We start from the raw sequence: 21,793 nt of genomic DNA, 5'->3' as shown, positions 1-21,793 counted from the left end.
TATTGCATTGCCTACTTCAGCTGCTCTATCTATGTATAAATGTTCCTTTCATATCTGTGTATGAATGTCTGTATATCAGATTTCACTGTGTGTGTGAAATCTAAGTATTTGCACTTAATCTATGCAATCTGCACAGTTTCTTCGCTATCCCATACACATTACTAATAGTTAAACCAACAATCTATGTAAAATTTTACACTGAGCAATCTGACCACTTCCTGCAAAACTTTCTCACACAATCTTATAATTTGCACTATCCCATACACATTACCAGGGCTGGCGGAATGCAGTAAGTGGTGTAACTAAGGCAGGGGGCGTCATGCCTGTGAGGTGCTCCCCTCTGCCTGCCATCCACACCGGCACAAAAAACAACAACAGCAAAAAACAGCCGGCACCCCCACTCCTCCTTCCTCTCGGCCTCTGTCTCACTGACGGGTGTCGGGTGTGACGTCATCACATCCCGACACTGTCAGTGAGAAGCGGCACAGTGCGGAGCCGCACATTGACAGAGCAAGAAGAGAAGAAGAAAAGACTGAGAGAAGAAGATAGAAGAAAAGAAGAGAAGGAAGCGAAGAAAAGAAGGTCATAGAAAGATAAGTAAAGATCGGAGGTGGAAGCAATGTGATGAAATAGGAGGGGGGGGCAGTGATGACTAAGGTGAGAGCAATGTGATGAAGGAGGATGGGGGCAGTGATGCTTAAGGTGACAGCAATGTGATAAAAGGGACAGCAATGGACGGTGCACAATGCAATTAATGAGGGGGGGAACATTGATGATTAAGATGACAGAAATGTGACAAAAAAACAGCAATGGAGAGTGTTCAATGTGATTAAGAAGGGGGGGCAGTGATGATTAAGGTAACAGAAATGTTATGCAGGGTACAGTAATGGAGGGTATACTATGTGATTTAAGGAGGGCTGGGACAGTGATGATTAAGGTGACAGCAGTGTCATGCAGGGGACAGCCATAGTGGGCACACAATGTGATTACAGAGGGGGGGGGGGAAGTGATAAATAAGATGACAGCAATGTGATGAAAGGGACAGCAATGGAGGGGGTACAGTGTGATGAGGAGGGGGCACAATGTGGAGAAGGGGGCAAAGTGGTATAAGAAGGGACACAGTGTGAAGCAAGGGATATAGTGGGATGAGGAGGGGCACGTTGAAGGAGGGGGGGCAATGAAGATGAAGGGGCACAGTGTGATAAGGGTGCACAGTGTGACGATGAAGGGGTAGTTTGATAACGATGGCACCGTGTGAAGTTGAAGGGGCACAGTGTGACGATGAAGTGGACACAGTGTGATGTTGAAGGAAGATACAGTGTAATGATTGTAAAGGCACTGTTTCATGGAGGGGGCACAGTATGATGAAGGTGGGGGCACAACCAAATTACTTTGCCAAAAATTTAAAATTTTATTACCATGAATACATATTCTGTATTTATATTATTTATATAGCAAATCATGTTTGCAGTTTAATGTATTTATTTGTATTATTCTCTTTATTAAAGTTTATTATATGATTTATAAAAGGAAAGGAAAGGAAAAGCATTATTGAATGAACAAATAATTAAAAAAGTGGAGGGCGCAAATTTATTTTTTGCATCGGTTGCCAGACATGCTAATACCGGCCCTGAACATTACTCATACTTGCCAACTTCAGAATGTTGGTATCCTGGAGCCTGCAGGGGAGGAGAGCGTGATGGGGGGCGGGCCTCCAAAATGTGCGTCATTTTGGACCCGTCCCCGTGAGGTCATGACGCGTCAATTGACAGCAGGGGGCGGGGCCAAACTCCACGATTCACCGGGAATTGCAGCGTTTGGGACCTAATTCTGCCCACTTCACAAGGAAGTGGGCACTTGCTAGTGAAGTGGGCAGATCCGGGAGATTGCCACACTCTCCCGGGATTCCGGGAGACTCTCGCAAAATGCGGGAGTCTCCCGGACATTCCGGGAGAGTTGGCAAGTATGACATTACTACTATTTAAACCAACAATCTATGCAAAACTTTACACTGAACAATCTGTCCACTTCCTGCAAAAAATTTTCACCCAATTTTTTCGTTTCTAGCAAACAGACTATGCACTCACAAACAGGCTTTACCCTGTAACCTAACATCATTACATAGTACTTGAATAACAATTTTAATCTATCAAGTCAGTTTCTTAGTATACTAACAATATACAGTGTACATATTAATCATATTTAAGTCTATTTCCTCATATTCAAAATGTTACCAGAGCCCTATGAAAGGGCCCATATATATGACACTTTCCTGTTTCCAAAATAGGAAGCAAAATCCTGTGTGTGTGTCTGTTTCTAAGTCCAGGTATTAAGAGAGGAATGAAGCTGTGTCTAGTATAGTGAGGGGGAGGAAAGAAACCAGATCTTGTAAATTATTTTATGTGAAAAGGAAAATGTAGAATATCATATTTTATTTCATTCCCCTGGTTTGTCAATGTCTGAAATTATAGTCTTTTGAATTAATTATTATTCGTTGTCCTTGGCTCTCAGGGCATACGGCCTAAATCTGCTTAGAAGAGTTTGCTATCTATCACAAATGAATGTAAAAGTTGATGCATGTAAACTAAGCAAGCCTGGGCAAATTGTGCACCAGAACAATGAAAGTTAAAATCATATTCCCAAACCTCAAATACAGTCAGGAGTATGAGAACAGAGAATTAAACACTGTTGATAAAATACAATTTTAACATTTATAGCAATACAGATCCTACTAAATCTCTCAAAAGAAGTCATTGAGTCTTTAAATAAGTATACCAGGCCTCTTTCTGTCTACAAAAAAAATATGTTTTTATATCTATCTTAGACTGTTATGATGAGTAAACATGAAACATTTCACTGCCAAGGGTCAATGCCAAATTTGCAAATAATAAGGGCTCAGGAACCTGGGATTTCTGGGAACTTTTATTGTTTTTAACTGTACCTAAGCAAATTTTAAATTGTGTTTCCAGGACCGATGTATTTTTTTTTTTGTTAGCTTACTTAAGTAAAAGTCTCACAAAATCTTAATTTATGGAGAAAAAGGGCAACAATTTAAAAATGCATTTGTTTTTATTCTTCCATTAATTACTTTCACAAAATTAACTCAACCAAAGACATATAGCAACAGTATTATTTTGTGGCTTCTAACATTTACTTTGATACCAAATTTGTGTACTTTATTAAAGGTTTGGTGTAAAGTAAAACTTACTGTATGTTTGTGTATTTTTTTTACTATTTATTTTTTCCAGTTTAAACACAAGTTTTTTAATTTAGATTTTAAAGCATGTTTTAACATGCAATCCGATAGACTTGAATGTTAAAGCATGCTTTAAAAAATCAGATGGATGACATTTTTTGTCAGTATATCTTCAATTTTAAATATTTTTTTATGGAATAGTGGCTTATGGGATACAGAAAACAAAATAGGGGTTAAGAGGCATTTCCAGAAACAGAGTTACAGGATTGCATTTGCTTAACAATTTACATGTTTCTAGAAATTAATATATATCTTGTAGTAAATTTCCCTATACATTCTAGCCATTAGTGTTTTACTCAAGTATATCAGTGTTATCATGAATGTACTCTTTTAAAAGTATGGGAACTGTAGCTACCAGTGAGAAATGCAAAACAATTTTTTTTAAAATCAGCAAGATTATATGAGTTTATTTTAGCAACACGATTGGCAAGAGATTTAATGATATTTATGCATTCTCTAACCAATGCATTGAAAAGGAAAGTAGTTTGTTCTTTCAAGGAATTCCATGTTCTCCAATATATATGGAGAAATAAAGAGTGGTAGCTATTCAATATTTTTCCATTTTTATTTTGTTCCATGTTGAACAAATAGCCATCAATAAAGGTTTGTCCAATAAATTTTTGGGAATATCAAATGTTTATGTAATAGGAGAAAGTAAGATAAGGTAATATTAGGCAGCAATTGTTGTTGCGATGATGCATTCACATATGTGTCGTGTTTATGAATCCAGTCAGTTATATAATGGCATACTACAATAAAGTGTAAACACCCAAAAGTTTATACCACTTTTTGTTCTAGTTTTTTTTGCAAAATAAAAAAGCTAGTTTTATTTTTCTTGCAGTTGATAAACTGTTTGTGAAAGCTTTAATCATGTTGTTTTTGTTTGTATTGGGTAAAATATTTTTGGCAATGTTATAATTTTAATTAAAGTTGCTCTACCTAAGTATGAGAGTGTTCAGTGTTGCCATTTTTTAAGTTCCTCAATGGAGCTTACAAGAATATTTTTAAGATTAAGCTTATATAAATTGTATATATTCTTGTGTTATTGAATCCCTAGATAAGTAATACTTTGTTATGCCCATTGCAGGCAAAGCATTTTACTACAGGGTGATTTTTTCTTATTTTACAAATGCTAAAGCAACATAAGTTTCTTTCCAAAAATAGAGAAAAGAAGAAATCCCCAGCACTGTCACAATATATAAACAAGATAATAATAAAAAGGAATACTTGATCAGACATTCTGAGTTGTTCTGTTGTACTTCCACATTTGCTATCCTCCTCCTGCTGTAATATGCAATTTTCTTGATTATTTTGACATGGAAGGAGAACACAATAATATAATATATATCCTTGAACTATACAGTCCAATGTAGATTTTGTGGACAAATACATCTTCATGGGGGAGAGGGTTATTCATGTATGCATGGTCACAGTGTTTCAGTCACTTATAACATTCTTAATGCTTTCTCAGTATGTGGTTAATTTAATTGTATTTATGTGTGCAATGAAACAGAGACCAATAATCCTGATGTTTAGAGTCTGGGCACACTGATTATGCCTTTGTACACATACTATAAAAAAAATCACATTCCTATGATGTTTGATGCTTTCTGTTTAAGCTGGGCAACAGCTATGTTTTGATTCATTGTGTTCAGTCCTTGGCAGCCTGACCTTGTGATTCTGGTCCAGTTTGTTCCTAACTTTGATAGATGCTTGTGACCCTGGCTTGTTTGACATTTCTGCCTGTGCTGACCTCAGACTGTATATTTACCATGGGTTCACTCTCATTTTCACTATGTAGTCAGCTGCTGTCTTTTGAGTTTTGACCTGGAGGGCTGGACCTGTAGTTTGCCTGTGAAGTCCATGACTCCAATGTGGGATCCCAGGGTTTCCATTAGACTCCACGCTACAGATCTAACCAGCGACAAACTTTAGCAGCACAGTGGGATATTATACTACACAAGTGGTTAAATGTATTTAATAACCATAATTCTCTTAAACAATTATAAAATGTCTGTGTAAGTTGTTGTATTTCTTATTTGTATTGTTTATAAAGTAAATAAAATATAATTTAGTAACCTATTATTTGTATATTTAAATTCAACAGATGCAAGTATGTATGCACATTATCTATTCAATGCATTTGATGCTGCACAATCTGGATCCGTTAAATTTGAGGTAATTATATTTTTGTTTTATTAAAAAATACTGAAAGGTTATTTTAAAAATGTCAACTTTTTATTGTTTATTTATATAGTGCCAATCATGTTGTGCAGCGTTGTACAGGGCATCAGTCTCTGTCCCATTGGAGCCTACAGTCTTCATTTACTACCACACACAAATATTTATCCATTTTGTTAGAGCCAATTAACCTACTAGTACTGTCATGGCCAAAAGTTTTGAAAATGACATAATTATTGGTTTTCACAAAGTTTGCTGCTTCAAAGGTTTTATACATTTTGTCAGATGTTGCTATGGTATGCTGAAGTAAAATAACAAGTATTTCATAAGTGTCAAATGCTTTTATTGACAATTACCTAAGTTTATGCAAAGAGTCAATATTTGCAATGTTGATCCTTGTTTTTGAAGACCTCTGCAACTCACCGGCGTGCTGTCAGTTTATGGGCCACATATTGAGTGATGGCCGCCCATTCTTGCCTAATCAATGCTTGGAGTTGTCAGAATTTGTGGGTTTTTGTTTGTTCACCTGCCTCTTGAGGATTGACCACAAGTTCTCAATGGAATTAAGGTCTGAGGAGTTTCCTGGCCATGGACCCAAAATTTCGATGTTTTGATCCCCGAGCCACTTAGTTATCACTTTTGCTTTATGGCAAGGTGCTCCATCATGCTGGAAAAGGCATTGTTCGTCACCAAACTGTTCTTGGATGGTTGAGAGAAATTGCTCTTGGAGGATGTTTTGGTACCATTCTTTATTCATGGCTGTGTTCTTAGGCAAACTTGTGAGTGAACTCACTCCCTTGGCTGAGAAGCAACCCCACACATGAATGGTCTCAGGATGCCTTAGTGTTGGCATGACAGAGGACTGATGGTTGCGCTCCCAGTTCCTTCTCCAGACAAGCGTTTTTCCAGATGCCCCAAACAATCTGAAAGGGGATTCATCAGAGAAAATGACTTTACCCCAGTCTTCAGCAGTCCAATCCCTAAACATTTTGCAGAATATCAGTTTGTCCCTGATGTTTTTTCTGTAGAGAAGTGGCTCATTTTCTGGCCTTCTTGACACCAGGCCATCCTCCAAAAGTCTTCGCCTCACTGTGCGTGCAGATGCACTCACACCTGCCTGTTGCCATGCCTGAGCAAGCTCTGCACTGGTGGTCCCCCGATCCCGCAGCTGAATCAACTTTAGGAGACGTTCTGGCGCTTGCTGGATGTTTAATAGAAGAACAAATATATCGCACTAGGACAATCCTATGTTATCCAGGAGGTGGAATTAATGATAAGCTTTTAATAATATATCCATCTACCTGGAAAAGGTGCACCCACACATATTACTAAATGTAGACATAGACAAAGAACAAGTATGTGTTTTAGGGGCACTCAAATGATAATTGGAATATTATAAAATTTAAAGTTTATGGATATAAATTAAAATAATTTCACATAGTGAAATGATGATAGGAGTAGTGAAATATTACAAACTTAAAATGGAATAAATGACCAAAATACACAATATCTGGTAAAACTAGCAAACGTACTGCCAGAACTCGCTAACCCTCCTAGGATTAAATATAAGTTGTCAATGGGTGCTGGGTTTTATAGATCAACCCAAACACCTAACATTCACGATACAATGGAAGGATTAATTTTTTCAAAAGGTTGACTCAATCTGAATACACTTTATAGGAACTCTTATTCCTACTAATCTTATAGCAGCAGAACTACATATTCAATAAGTAATAGCAATACCGAGCAAACTGGACCAATGATAGATACAAAATAATTGTAGTGTGGAGCAAAAAACTCTACAATCTCCCTCTAGTGTCATGAAACGGCAGAGCAGCCTCAATATACTATAAGTGTGATGTGTTAATATGTTACAGCTGTCTCTGTCAGAATAATTATCTTAATAGATTGAATAACCCGTGATTCATCCACTCTTTATACTCAAGGATTATCCTGATCTAATACAAGTGGATCCAAATTAAGGAATTTCCTCACTAGGAAACAAGTTAGGTAGCGTTATTATTGAGCAAAATCACAGATCAGCCTAAATATATTGTAGATATAATGTATCAAAGCACTACAGCTGTCTCTGCTGCATATGCTTGCTTAATAAGTGAAATGGTCCGTGGTTAGCCCACTCTTATTGCTAAGGCACTGAGTATTGCCTCAATATAAAGTAAACAGGAATTTCCTCACTAAGAGGTATGTTATGCAGAGTGACTATTGAGCAGACTCGTAGGGGTTGATTATAAAACTAGTCTGTGGTTCCCCGATTAGAAATGTGAATATGTTAAGGATTGCCAAGCTAGATTAGACACACCAGCTCAAGCACGACTGACTGCTATAAAAGAATTAAAGTTAAGTCTAACCAGCACCCATAATATGAGTCTAATAATAAGAACAGAGGAGAGTCAGCGTGTGTAACGCCAACGTGCGTTTCACTAAACTCAGCTTTTTCAAGGCTTGCTGGATGTTCTTGTGTGCCCTGAAGCCTTCTTCGCATCTATTGAACCTCTGTCCTTGAAGTTCTTGATGATTTGATAAATGGTTGATTTAGGTGCAATCTTGCTAGCAGCAATATCCTTGCCTGTGAGACCATTTTTGTGCAAGGTAATGATGGCTGCACATGCTTCTTTGAAGGTAACCATGGTTAAAAGAGGAAGAACAGTGATTTCAAGCACCACCATCTTTTTAAAGCTCCCATTCTGTTATTCTTGCTCAATCAGCATGACAGAGTGATCTCCAGCCTTGTCCTCATCAACACTCTCACCTGTGTTAACGAGAGAATCATTGACCTGATGTCAACTTGTCCTTTTGTGGCAGGGCTGCAATGCAGTGGAAATGTTGTTTTTGGGATAAGTCATTCTTTCATGACAAAGAGGGACTTTGAAATTAATTGAAATTCATCTACTCACTCTTCATGACATTCTGGAGCATATGCAAATTGCCATCATAAAAACTGAGGCAGCAGACTTTGTGAGAAATAATATTTTTGTAATTCTCAAAACTTTTTGGCCATGACTGTATGTTTTGGGCTGTAGATGGAAATTAGAGCTCAAGGAGGAAATCCATGCAAATACTAGAAGATCAAACAAACTCCACACAAGAGAGCCATGGTTGAAATTGAACTTGTGACCCCAGTGATGTTAACCACTGTACTGCCCTATTATGCCTGTGTAACAAATTTTCTGTCATGTGCAACTGATATTTCAGGATGTTTTGCTTTAAGTTTAACCACAAAAATGCTTTGAAATGTAATTAACTCCAATTAGTCATATTGAATCAAAGATTGCTGGTCACCCAATAAATGCACTGGTGCACCATTTCTACAGCATGGAAGGGGGTTCAATCTAATTTTGCTTTTATAAGACTGATATGTAGTTTAAAGATAAGCATCTGAATCCTTTGTAGGATTAGGATAGGACTCAGCAAACTGAATATTCACACCATGCCTAACTTGAAAATAATTGAAGAAGTGGTTGCAAGGAAAATAAAACTTTTCTTGCACCTGTTCAAATTTGTTGAGTTGGCCAGCATCATAAAATTGCCTAAATAGTAAAACCCCCCTGTCTAATAAAAGTAGGTAAATCAGTAAATTGTGGAAATATTGAATTATCCCTTAAGGGGGTCTCAAGTGGCAGTTTTTTATGCCTGTAAATTTTCCAGATGGCTTGCTAGAAGCTAAGCTGCTATCTTGTAAGACAATGACAGGTCTCTTTCAATAAAGGAAACAAGCTTACAGATATTGAACAAGATTGTTGTGCAGATTATAGTGATAAAGTAATATCTCAGAAGGTTGGGAACAACTTATCATTGACCCATGTCTGAAGGTATCTCAACTGTCCTGCTAATTAGTAGGGATGAGCGCACTCGGATTTATGAAATCCGAGCCCACCCGAACGTTGCGGATCCGAGTCGGATCCGAGACAGATCCGGGTATTGGCGCCAAATTCAAATGTGAAACTGAGGCTCTGACTCATAATCCCATTGTCGGATCTCGCGATACTCGGATCCTATAAATTCCCCGCTAGTCGCCGCCATCTTCACTCGGGCATTGATCAGGGTAGAGGGAGGGTGTGTTAGGTGGTCCTCTGTCCTGGTAGATCTCGTGCTGTGCTGTTTAGTTCTGTGCTGTGCTGTTTAGTTCTGTGCTGTGCTGTGCTGTGCTGTGTTCTGCAGTATCAGTCCAGTGGTGCTGTGTGCTGTGCTCTGTCCTTCTGAGGTCAGTGTTGCTGCTGGGTCCTGTGCTGTGTCCTGTTCAGTCCAGTGGTGCTGTGTCCTGTGCTCTGTGCTTCTAAGGGCATAGTTATTTCCCCAATATTCCCCTGTGTTTAAAAAAATAAAAAAAAGTTTTTTTAAAAAATACCAAAAACTACTTTAATTTTTTTTAATTACCACAAAATTTGCACAACCAATCCTGCAGTATAAGCCCATTGGTACTGCAATATTTCCAAGTTCACACATTCAGCAGTAAAAGTCCAGTGGTACTGCAATATTACAAAGTTTACACATTCTGCAGTATCAGTCCAGTGGTGCTGTGTCCTGTGCTCTGTCCTGCTGAGTTCCGTAGTGCTGCTGGGTCCTGTGCCGTGTCCTGTTCAGTCCAGTGGTGCTGTGTCCTGTGCTCTGTGCTTCTAAGGGCATAGTTATTTACCCATTATTCCCAAGTTTTTAAAAAATAAAAAAAAAGTAAAAAAAAAAAAAAAATTAAAAAAAAAAATAAATATATAATAATTATAACCAAATTTGCAAAACCAATCCAGCAGTATAAGTCCATTGGTACTGCAATATTACAAAGTTCACACATTCTGCAGTATCAGTCCAGTGGTGCTGTGTCCTGTGCTCTGTCCTGCTGAGGTCCGTAGTGCTGCTGGGTCCTGTGCCGTGTCCTGTTCAGTCCAGTGGTGCTGTGTCCTGTGCTCTGTGCTTCTAAGGGCATAGTTATTTCCCCATTATTCCCAAGTTTTTAAAAAATAAAAAAAAGTAAAAAAAAATAAAAAATTAAAAAAAAAATAAATAAATATAATAATTATAACCAAATTTGCAAAACCAATCCAGCAGTATAAGTCCATTGGAACTGCAATATTACAAAGTTCACATATTCTGCAGTATCAGTCCAGTGGTGCTGTGTCCTGTGCTCTGTCCTGCTGAGTTCCGTAGTGCTGCTGGGTCCTGTGCCGTGTCCTGTTCAGTCCAGTGGTGCTGTGTCCTGTGCTCTGTGCTTCTAAGGGCATAGTTATTTCCCCACTATTCCCAAGTTTTTTAAAAATAAAAAAAAAGTGAAAAAAATTTAAAAATTTAAAAAAAAAAAAATATATAATAATTATAACCAAATTTGCAAAACCATTCCAGCAGTATAAGTCCATTGGTACTGCAATATTACCAAGTTCACACATTCTGCAGTATCTTGTGCTACATATAATGGAGAGCAAAAATTTGGAGGATAAAGTAGGGAAAGATCAAGACCCACTTCCTCCTAATGCTGAAGCTGCTGCCACTAGTCATGACATAGACGATGAAATGCCATCAACGTCGTCTTCCAAGCCCGATGCCCAATCTCGTAGTACCGGGCATGTAAAATCCAAAAAGCCCAAGTTAAGAAAAAGTAGCAAAAAGAGAAACTTAAAATCATCTGAGGAGAAACGTAAAGTTGCCAATATGCCATTTACGACACGGAGTGGCAAGGAACGGCTTAGGCCCTGGCCCGTGTTCATGACTAGTGGTTCAGCTTCACCCACGGATCTTAGCCCTCCTCCTCCTCCCCCCCCCTACAAAAAATTGAAGAGAGTTATGCTGTCAGCAACAAAACAGCAAACAACTCTGCCTTCTAAAGAGAAATTATCACAAATCCACAAGGCGAGTCCAAGGATGTTGGTGGTTGTCAAGCCTGACCTTCCCATCACTGTACGGGAAGAGGTGGCTCGGGAGGAGGCTATTGATGATGTAGCTGGCGCTGTGGAGGAACTTGATGATGAGGATGGTGATGTGGTTATTGTAAATGAGGCACCAGGGGGGGAAACAGCTGATGTCCATGGGATGAAAAAGCCCATCGTCATGCCTGGTCAGAAGACCAAAAAATGCACCTCTTCGGTCTGGAGTTATTTTTATCCAAATCCAGACAACCAATGTATGGCCATATGTAGCTTATGTAAAGCTCAAATAAGCAGGGGTAAGGATCTTGCCCACCTAGGAACATCCTCCCTTATACGTCACCTGAATAACCTTCATAGTTCAGTGGTTAGTTCAGGAACTGGGGCTAGGACCCTCATCGGTACAGGGACACCTAAATCCCGTGGTCCAGTTGGATACACACCAGCAACACCCTCCTCGTCAACTTCCTCCACAATCTCCATCAGATTCAGTCCTGCAGCCCAAGTCAGCAGCCAGACTGAGTCCTCCTCAATACGGGATTCATCCGAGGAATCCTGCAGCGGTACGCCTACTACTGCCACTGCTGCTGTTGCTGCTGTTAGTCGGTCATCTTCCCAGAGGGGAAGTCGTAAGACCGCTAAGTCTTTCACAAAACAATTGACCGTCCAACAGTCGTTTGCCATGACCACAAAATACGATAGTAGTCATCCTATTGCAAAGCGTATAACTGCGGCTGTAACTGCAATGTTGGTGTTAGACGTGCGCCCGGTGTCCGCCATCAGTGGAGTGGGATTTAGAGGGTTGATGGAGGTATCGTGTCCCCGGTATCAAATTGGGTACCGGGGCCACCCCACTACGCCGTCCAGATACTTGTTTGGTGGAATTCTGACATGTGGAGGGTGTATTTATTTTATTGTGGCCCCGGTATCAAATTGGGTACCGGGGCCACCCCACTACGCAGTCCAGATACTTGTTTGGTGGAATTCTGACACGTGGAGGGTTTTTTAATTATATTGTGGCCTCGGTACCAAATTGTGTACCGGGGCCACCACACTACGCAGTCAAGATAGATAGATGCGTATCATAGATAAAGTACATTCAGTGGTGTGGGGCAAATTGAAAAATATTCAAAATGCACTGACATTATCAAAAACAAGAGGTTGTCACACGCTAAAACTCCAACATGTATATGATGGAGAGGATGGAGGAGCAGCCGTATGTGTAGTGTAATGCAGACCTGTTGAAGGTTTTTTATATATTTTATTGTGGTGCCCAGTGCCCACTCCTCTAGGCAGTCCAGGTACATTTATTGGTGCGATTCATAAAAGTTCAGGGTTTTTAATATATTGTGGTGACCCACTCCTCTACGCAGTCCAGGTACATTTATTGGTGCGAATCAAACAAGTTGATGGTTTTCTTATTATATATATTGTGGTGACCCACTCCTCTACGCAGACCAGGTACATTTATTGGTGCGATTCATAAAAGTTCAGGGTTTTTAATATATTGTGGTGACCCACTCCTCTACGCAGTCCAGGTACATTTATTGGTGCGAATCAAACAAGTTGATGGTTTTCTTATTATATATATTGTGGTGACCCACTCCTCTACGCAGTCCAGGTACATTTATTGGTGCGATTCATAAAAGTTCAGGGTTTTTAATATATTGTGGTGACCCACTCCTCTACGCAGTCCAGGTACATTTATTGGTGCGAATCAAACTAGTTGATGGTTTTCTTATTATATATATTGTGGTGACCCACTCCTCTACGCAGTCCAGGTACATTTATTGGTGCGATTCATAAAAGTTCAGGGTTTTTAATATATTGTGGTGACCCACTCCTCTACGCAGTCCAGGTACATTTATTGGTGCGAATCAAACTAGTTGATGGTTTTCTTATTATATATATTGTGGTGACCCACTCCTCTAGGCAGTCCAGGTACATTTATTGGTGCGATTCATAAAAGTTCAGGGTTTTTAATATATTGTGGTGACCCACTCCTCTACGCAGTCCAGGTACATTTATTGGTGCGAATCAAACAAGTTGATGGTTTTCTTATTATATATATTGTGGTGACCCACTCCTCTACGCAGTCCAGGTACATTTTTTGGTGCGATTCATAAAAGTTCAGGGTTTTTAATATATTGTGGTGACCCACTCCTCTACGCAGTCCAGGTACATTTATTGGTGCGATTCATAAAAGTTCAGGGTTTTTAATATATATTGTGGTGACCCACTCCTCTAGGCAGTCCAGGTACATTTATTGGTGCGATTCATAAAAGTTCAGGGTTTTTAATATATTGTGGTGACCCACTCCTCTACGCAGTCCAGGTACATTTATTGGTGCGAATCAAACAAGTTGATGGTTTTCTTATTATATATATTGTGGTGACCCACTCCTCTACGCAGTCCAGGTACATTTATTGGTGCGATTCATAAAAGTTCAGGGTTTTTAATATATTGTGGTGACCCACTCCTCTACGCAGTCCAGGTACATTTATTGGTGCGAATCAAACAAGTTGATGGTTTTCTTATTATATATATTGTGGTGACCCACTCCTCTACGCAGTCCAGGTACATTTTTTGGTGCGATTCATAAAAGTTCAGGGTTTTTAATATATTGTGGTGACCCACTCCTTTACGCAGTCCAGGTACATTTATTGGTGCGATTCATAAAAGTTCAGGGTTTTTAATATATATTGTGGTGACCCACTCCTCTACGCAGTCCAGGTACATTTATTGGTGCGAATCATAAAAGTTCAGGGTTTTTAATATATATTGTGGTGACCCACTCCTCTACGCAGTCCAGAAAGATACCTTGTTGCAATGTTTTGGACTAATAACTATATTGTGAGGTGTTCAGAATACACTGTAAATTAGTGGAAATGCTTGTTATTGAATGTTATTGAGGTTAATAATAGCCTAGGATTGAAAATAAGCCCAAAAACTTGATTTTTAAACTTTTTATGTTTTTTTCAAAAAAAATCCGAATCCAAAACCTTAAATCCGAACCGAGACCTTTCGTCAAGTGTTTTGCGAGACAAATCCGAACCCCAAAAATAACGAAAATCCGGATCCAAAACACAAAACACGAGACCTCAAAAGTCGCCGGTGCACATCCCTACTAATTAGTATAAATTAATTTCTGACAGTGCCGTACCCACATATTCCTTCGGCACACTGAAGAGATAAAACTAGGACAATTAGCTCACTTTTCCATGATTCTTTCTATAGTTAATGTTATGAAATTGTTACTACTCCATATATTTAGACCAAACTGTAATCAGCTAATTCTCAGAAAGACAGGGATGCCAAGTATGTGAACTTTATACAAATCCTAATACTATTCTAGGTTTCAGGGACAAAGCTCTGCTTTTCTGCAATTTTTTTCACCCTTATATTGTACTATCAATGGACTTGGGTACAATATGCCCATGTAAACAATTTTTTAAAGTGGAAATAATTTGGGAAAGGGCATTGGAACACGCAACCGTCATTAACGTCTGCTGCTTTCTACGTTGTTTCAGACCAATAGGTTGCTGCCAACGCAGTGGGTGTAAAATATTGCTTTTAATCTTCAAGATTAAGTATATTTTAAGAAGAATTGTTTTGAAAATGTATTTTACAGCTTCACTAAATGATGTAGCCCATTGCTAAATCAGTATCCCTAGTTGTGAAAATGTGACTTAATGAGTGCAGTGAATTATTTTCTTTTCACTTTTAAGTATTTGTGCTCATTTAGCTCATTGTGTTATATAATGAATAATTACTTTTAATAATTACTTTTAATATATTCATCAATCTACTGTATTTTTCTTCATATAGGATTTTGTAGCAGCTTTGTCGGTTTTGTTGAGAGGAACCATTCATGAAAAGCTAAGGTGGACTTTCAACCTCTATGATATAAACAAAGATGGATATATAAACAAGGAGGTAAATTAATACTTTAAAAGGATAAAGCATTTTACTAAATTTTTGGTGCATACTGTTTTTAACAACTGTATTTGTATTAGTTTGTCACAATTTTTTGTATTGTTTGACTTGCAATTTCTAAAAACTGGATGTATACACTCAGTGGCCACTTTCTTAGGTATAGCTATGCACGTTAATGCAAATATCTAATCACTTGCAACTCAATGCATAAAGACATGCTTACTTGGTCAAGATGGTGTTCAGACCAAACATCAGAATGGGGAAGAAGTGTGATCTAAGTGACTTTGACCATGGAATGAATGTGGGATACATCCAGAGAGTGGCAGTTCTGTGGGCAAAAATGCCTTGTTAATGAGATAGGTCAGTGGAGAATGGCCAGACTGGTTCAAGCTGACAATCAAAATAGAGTAACTCAAATAACAAGTTTTGCAGCAATCCCAGCTGTCTTTTCTATGAGAAGTAAGTACTAACTTGGCCACCTGAAAGAGTAGCTGACTACTTCTGTGAACTGTAGATAATTTCTGTGGATAGAAAAAAAGACAGACATTCACATGCATGTGTTTTATAAGATAAAAATATACTTTATGAAATTTATACTGCAATTTATGTATAATTACATTTTTATATAGGAAATGATGGATATTGTTAAAGCCATATATGACATGATGGGAAAGTATACGTATCCAGTTCTCAAAGAAGATGCTCCTAAGCAACACGTGGAATTATTTTTTCAGGTTAGTTAAAAACTTAGACTGAAACTGAAATAGGTACTCAGGTGCCAACTGACTGAAAGACTGGTAATCTGGCATAAAAACACTTATGGCTTCTTAATGTATCACAAATTGTCATTTACAAATACTTCTATACTGTTGTTATATTTTCTGATTTTCATTGTTACTTTATATATAACAATTTCTGGACCCCATAGCTAAATGTAGGTGGGGGCCTGATGACCTGGAACTAAAAGCCTATAGAATTCAATGCCCATGAGATGGCCCACCCATACTCAGAAGAGCAGGGTGTGGGCCTCCGTTCAGGATGGACCGGATCACCTGGCCACCCTCACCATCAGGCTCCATAGCAAAGAATACTTCATTACAATGTTTCTACACTACAAATGGAAGTTCATTTAAACTTATTAAAATATAAAACATTTTAAAGGAGAGTACCTACCCACCTTTTGACTAGCATCTAGTACTAGTATTTTCTGTATTTCTTCATAAGTGTCTATGTCTGTAGCTGTGTCCATAGATTTATGTTGTGTTGAATGGTCTTAAAAGAGTATTTTCTGTCTTAGCTAACTCAAATCAATATACAAATGTATAATGGGAGATAAACCTAACTGGTATGTTTATTTGGGGGCAATGTGGAAGAGTTGTAAATGGTATCAAGGAGATGATATAAAACAGAATAATTACACTTTGTTGCATACTGGATAATAGTACACAGGAATTGTAAAAGATAGTCGATAGTATTCTCACAGTGTAAGGACTTATTTATCAATTAATTAAATACTAGCTACTTGAATTATTAATACAGTCATGACATTAACCATTTCAATACTCGTATACTGAAAAAAATAACACTCTCACACACCAACATGTCTCTATTAAACTCTTTTAGACTAACATATAACATATTTGCACTGCTTTGGCAGGTGATGGTACATATATGATTTAAAGTACAATGTCCCATTCAGACTGGTGGTCGCAATAGGTCTGTCTCCAGTCACTTGCAGTTCTTTTTCACACAATCAGTTAGGTGATAACACATGTTTTCTTGATATTCCTCCCTAATATCTTCAAATGTTAAATGATTTAGAATGTCCCTTGAAAACATGCGAGGCAGTCTTTATTAATATAAAGAAAAGCACTTGGAAATATAAATCACAAATAATTGGCGGTATCTATAATGTAGCAGTAAGTCACTGGAGCCTTTCAGTCTGTGAGATAGTTGCTCCCAGTCTGCAGTCTCACTCAGTATCGCCAATTGTCTCTTAACCTAATGCTTTACCTGAGTAAAGTTCATTCATCTGGAGCTTCCCTGATGCTGTCTTACTCTTTCTCCAATCAGTCCTAGTGGCAAAGGGTTCAAGAAAATGTACATTACCCCAGCAGCCAATCACAGGTTTTACATACAAGGATTTTCTGAGGATCATTCATAAAATTCACGTAACAAATTATTTAATTAATTAATGTCACTGATAACTGCACATGGAACATTACAAGCTTTATTACATCTCTGATCACTCATCTAACATAAAGTCTCATCAAAGTTCAGCAAAAACCTTGATTATACAGATCCCCATAATAAGCTATTGACCAGTAAAGGATAATATGCCTATAGTCGACATACCACTGTATACTTAGAATAGCACATATTGAGGGCTATTTGTTAACATCTGCAATTAGTGTCGATGTGAGGATTCAATTTGAGGATACCTCATTTCGGAAGAGAGGTGCTGACAATGTTATGTGTACTTACTGTGGTAAACCAAGTTACTATGTAGTTAATTGTCCTAACAGTGTCAATAGGACAACATTTACATTAAGTAGCACAAGAAAAAACTTTTCCTGGGATGTGTAATTCATTCTATCACACATCCACCACTCTCTACATATCAGGAAGCTTAAGATAACTTGTCCATAGTATACCCCATTTATTTCTGCCTAATAAAAATTAAGGACACTAGACATATGACTTCTACTACTGCAATGACTACGATAACTGTTGATTCTGGTGCTGTAAGCAATTTTATGGACAGGTTTTGTGATACCTTTTGGTTGCATTCATTCTCTCTCTGAACAAGGAATACTTAAAGGATGATAAAGCTAAGGGGGTTATCTGACCTTCAGCTTCTTTGCCTGGACCATGTTAGACACATTGATACCTAGGATCGCATCCCAACATAGATGTATTAGAAGTCAGTAGTCTTCTCACAGCTTTATTGCAAGACACACAACAAATCTTAAAGTGAGAAATACAGCTTAAATCTCCATTGCACGCAACTAGATGTTCCTGATCAACAGAATTCACAATAAAGTTTTTATTCTTCAAACATTATACATTCTTATTCAGAATTACACACATCAATTTGATTACAATTGAGAACAGTCTCATGTGATAATTTCACATGTAGCTATGGGTGTGGTACGGTTTTCCTATCAGGCCGACATGAAAAAAAACAGACTTGCCATCAAACACCCAGACAACATTTTCAGCACATCTCGTATTAATTGCGAACACAGTAAATTTCGTCAGTTGTAATTTACGTCACTTACATTTGCGACACTGAGATTTTCATGACATATCTCCTGCAATGTTTATTATAAACATTGCTTAATCCTTTTGACATTCAGCTTTGTTGATCAAGCATGTGTTATGTCATCAGGCAAAGTCTGCTTTTTCCCAATTGCTCTGAGGCATCTTATCTAAATCCTTTTCACCTCTACTTCATTTTTGAAAAGTAACAAGAGGATAGTCAGAAGCTCACAAAGAGATCATTGTGTACAAAGCGTAAGATGGGACAGGGTCTGTACTGAACATATTCTACTTTCTATACTAGCATAGTTATCGATAGAGATCTATGACCTATATGTGAATTTCCAGATTTCATCACTCATCCGTTCCCATTTGACATGTAAACAAATGCAAAATAGATTTAAATAACAAGTGGCTGAACAAGCCATTATACAAACCTAGTTGCTACTTATATTCAAATCCCATATATTATGTTAATATTTATTTCAAACTAGCTTCATTTTTCTTTCAGAAAATGGACAAAAATAAAGATGGTGTTGTAACTTTAGATGAATTCATTGAATCATGCCACGAGGTAAGAAATTATTTTGTTTATTTTAAAACTAGACAGTGATCTATGCAACAAATTAAGAAAATAATGTTTCTGTCTTCAGAATATTTAGCCTTAAAGGTAATTTTGTACTTTATGTATCACTTTCTACTGTTCTTCAGTATATTCCTGCTATAACATTTCACTGGAAATTGAGATGAAAGTGCCCAAGTGCCATGGGCACGTACATCTTCCTGCAAACCTGCCATCTAAGAACCCTTGAGCGAGATCAACCCAGATTATGTTTTTCCATTTATTGTGACTTTTTAAGGAGCTATTGCTATAGAAAGCAATAAAAATGTAGGAATATGTTGAAGGTGAGTATAGCAGCAGATGTACAGTAATAGAGCAGTTTGTGAGATTTAGAAGTGGGAGGCTGGCATTCCAGTCTTAATGCAATGCAGCTTTTCACACTATAATAGCATCTACCAAGTGTCTTACTTTCTCCTGGGTGGCACATTTACATTTGCACTAAGGTCATTTTTTGCTATGAGGTGATAGAATTATAGGAGGCAGAGGAGGACAATTTATTATATTGTATATTAATGCAAAAACTCCCCAACTATTTTTATCTAACCAGGTGCTATGTGTGCAACCTGGACTTCACCCTTATGCCCCCTCTCCAACTTCCCTACTTCTGCTGTTACTCTGTTTCTTGGGAGCAATGAGCCTTCTGAGAAATTCAGGGTCATACAACATAAGTTTTTTTCTTTGTGTATAAAGTTTAAAAAAATACTTTGAATAGTGGTTTGTCAAGGAGAGGAGCAGAATGTGAGAATGAGGCGTAGTATTGGCTAGGATCATACTAGGGGCATTTATGAATGCATTGGTCCTGCACAAGTGTAAAGCATACACCTCCCTCCCTCCTAAAAAAAAGGATTTTAAAGAGTGCAAGCAATTGTATATTTATTTCTTTCTATCATCCCCAGTGCAGAGGTCCTCCTGCCATATTGAAAAACAGCCCCATGCAGGTCACTGCAAGGATGGTACCTTTATGGGAAAAGGCTGCAAAAACAGCATGTCTACACTCCTCCCAGAGCACTGGATCTTTTCCCATCTGTCCTTGGTTGTAGTTTAGTTGCAGTCAATGCTGGGAGTCAGTAATAAAGCTCACCACATAGTAGATGATGGAACTGGGACCATGGGCCTCTATACTGTTCTGGGGGCCAGATGGTAACTGTATACACCTTTTTATAATCTGTCACCGGCTGTGTCACACTGAGTGTGGGGAGCCAACAAGTTGTGGGGATAGGTTCCAGGCACCCCTGACATGTATGTATTTGAGTGTATTTGTCTTGCAGGGACAGTCTTCATCACATACTGTGGGATGCCATTTAAAAAATCATGCACAGTTTGAAAATACACATCCCCTCTTTTGTGCCTGCACTTCACATAGACATATGTATACGTTTGTGAATAAATAACAAGTAATATAAGCGCTAGCTGATATGTATATAAATACACACAACAGGTATTTCATCCATCATAAATGACTGTTTGGCAAAATATTCCATTAGTGTTTACACTCACACAATCATGTTTAATCGTACCACATCACATCATATCATTTCACTTGATTTTATAAACTGCCTAAAAATCATGATCAATGATGGAGTGATGTTGGGCAAATGTGGAAGTGTGTATGCACTCATGACCAGCAATGTAGGCAGATCACTGTCTGTGCAGAGTCATGATCTTTTCAGCAGATGGTTATGAGAGATGAAGAGCACAGAATTGAAAGTAAATTGTGTAGGTGTGTACACATAAATCTGCAGGCTCATCAGGACTTTCAGTCATAAAATCGTTACAAAAATCACATCTGCAGTAATTTTCTGTAGTGATTACCCAGCTAAACTGTTTAAAGCCATATATAAACCAAAGAAGGTGCCAAACTTATGGTAGTAGCTATTATAAGAAATTATGTTATAGAAATCTCCCTTTATACATATATCTCTCTTATGAATTCTGATTTGCCATGTTACTTTTAGATTAAACTATAGCATTTAGTACAATCAGATATTCAGTCAGGCTTTACTTTCTTTTCTTTTATCTTATAAATTGACACACTATATACCTGATCAGCTTAACTCCATAATGCCAACAACTAACCACATCAAGACTAGAGATGGGCGGGTCCGGTTCCCCGAGAATCGAACCCACCCGAACTTTGGGTATCCAAATACTGAGCTGAGTAGCTCGGTACTCTCCCGCCCGCTCCGGATCCAAATCGAGGCCGAACGTCCTTGTGACGTCATCGGATCTCGGGGCTTGGTTCTCGCGATACTTCAAGATTATAAATACACGCCTCCACAGCAATCCATCGCCATTTGACAGAGGGAGAGAGCAGGGTGTAGTCACAGGCTGATTAGAGCAGGGACAGAGAATACAATATTCTTATTCCAATTGTTGTAACAAAAATCGCTAGAGAAGAGAGGAGGATAGAGGGTTTTTTTCTTTTCAAAATTTGGCACTCCCCAGTGCTTTTGGGGTGTCCCCATAATTGTGCATAAATATTTCTGGCTGTCAAAATTACTATCTGTCAGCAGTATCTACCAACTAATTTTTAGCACTCCCCAGTGCTTTTAGGGTGTCCCCCCTAATTGTGCATAAATATTTCTGGCTGTCAAAATTACTATCTGTCAGCAGTATCTACCAACTAATTTTTAGCACTCCCCAGTGCTTTTGGGGTCTCCCCACTAA

At 38.2% G+C, this 21,793-nt stretch overlaps 1 protein-coding gene across 3 annotated transcripts in view; it reads left to right on the top strand.

Annotated features, from left to right (window-relative positions):
• Positions 1–21,793, top strand: part of KCNIP1 (potassium voltage-gated channel interacting protein 1) — a 692,067-nt gene that overhangs the window by 665,353 nt on the left and 4,921 nt on the right. For all 3 annotated transcript variants that reach the window (XM_075209806.1, XM_075209807.1, XM_075209805.1), the window contains 4 exons: positions 5,364–5,434; positions 15,136–15,243; positions 15,873–15,977; positions 19,016–19,078. In XM_075209806.1, the coding sequence (XP_075065907.1) occupies positions 5,364–5,434; positions 15,136–15,243; positions 15,873–15,977; positions 19,016–19,078 (347 nt within the window). The remainder of the gene's footprint in view (positions 1–5,363; positions 5,435–15,135; positions 15,244–15,872; positions 15,978–19,015; positions 19,079–21,793) is intronic.

The sequence above is a fragment of the Mixophyes fleayi genome, chromosome 4 (genome assembly GCF_038048845.1).
Source record: "Mixophyes fleayi isolate aMixFle1 chromosome 4, aMixFle1.hap1, whole genome shotgun sequence".
Taxonomy (NCBI): domain Eukaryota; kingdom Metazoa; phylum Chordata; class Amphibia; order Anura; family Limnodynastidae; genus Mixophyes; species Mixophyes fleayi.
This window is presented reverse-complemented; position numbering and strand designations above follow the sequence as displayed.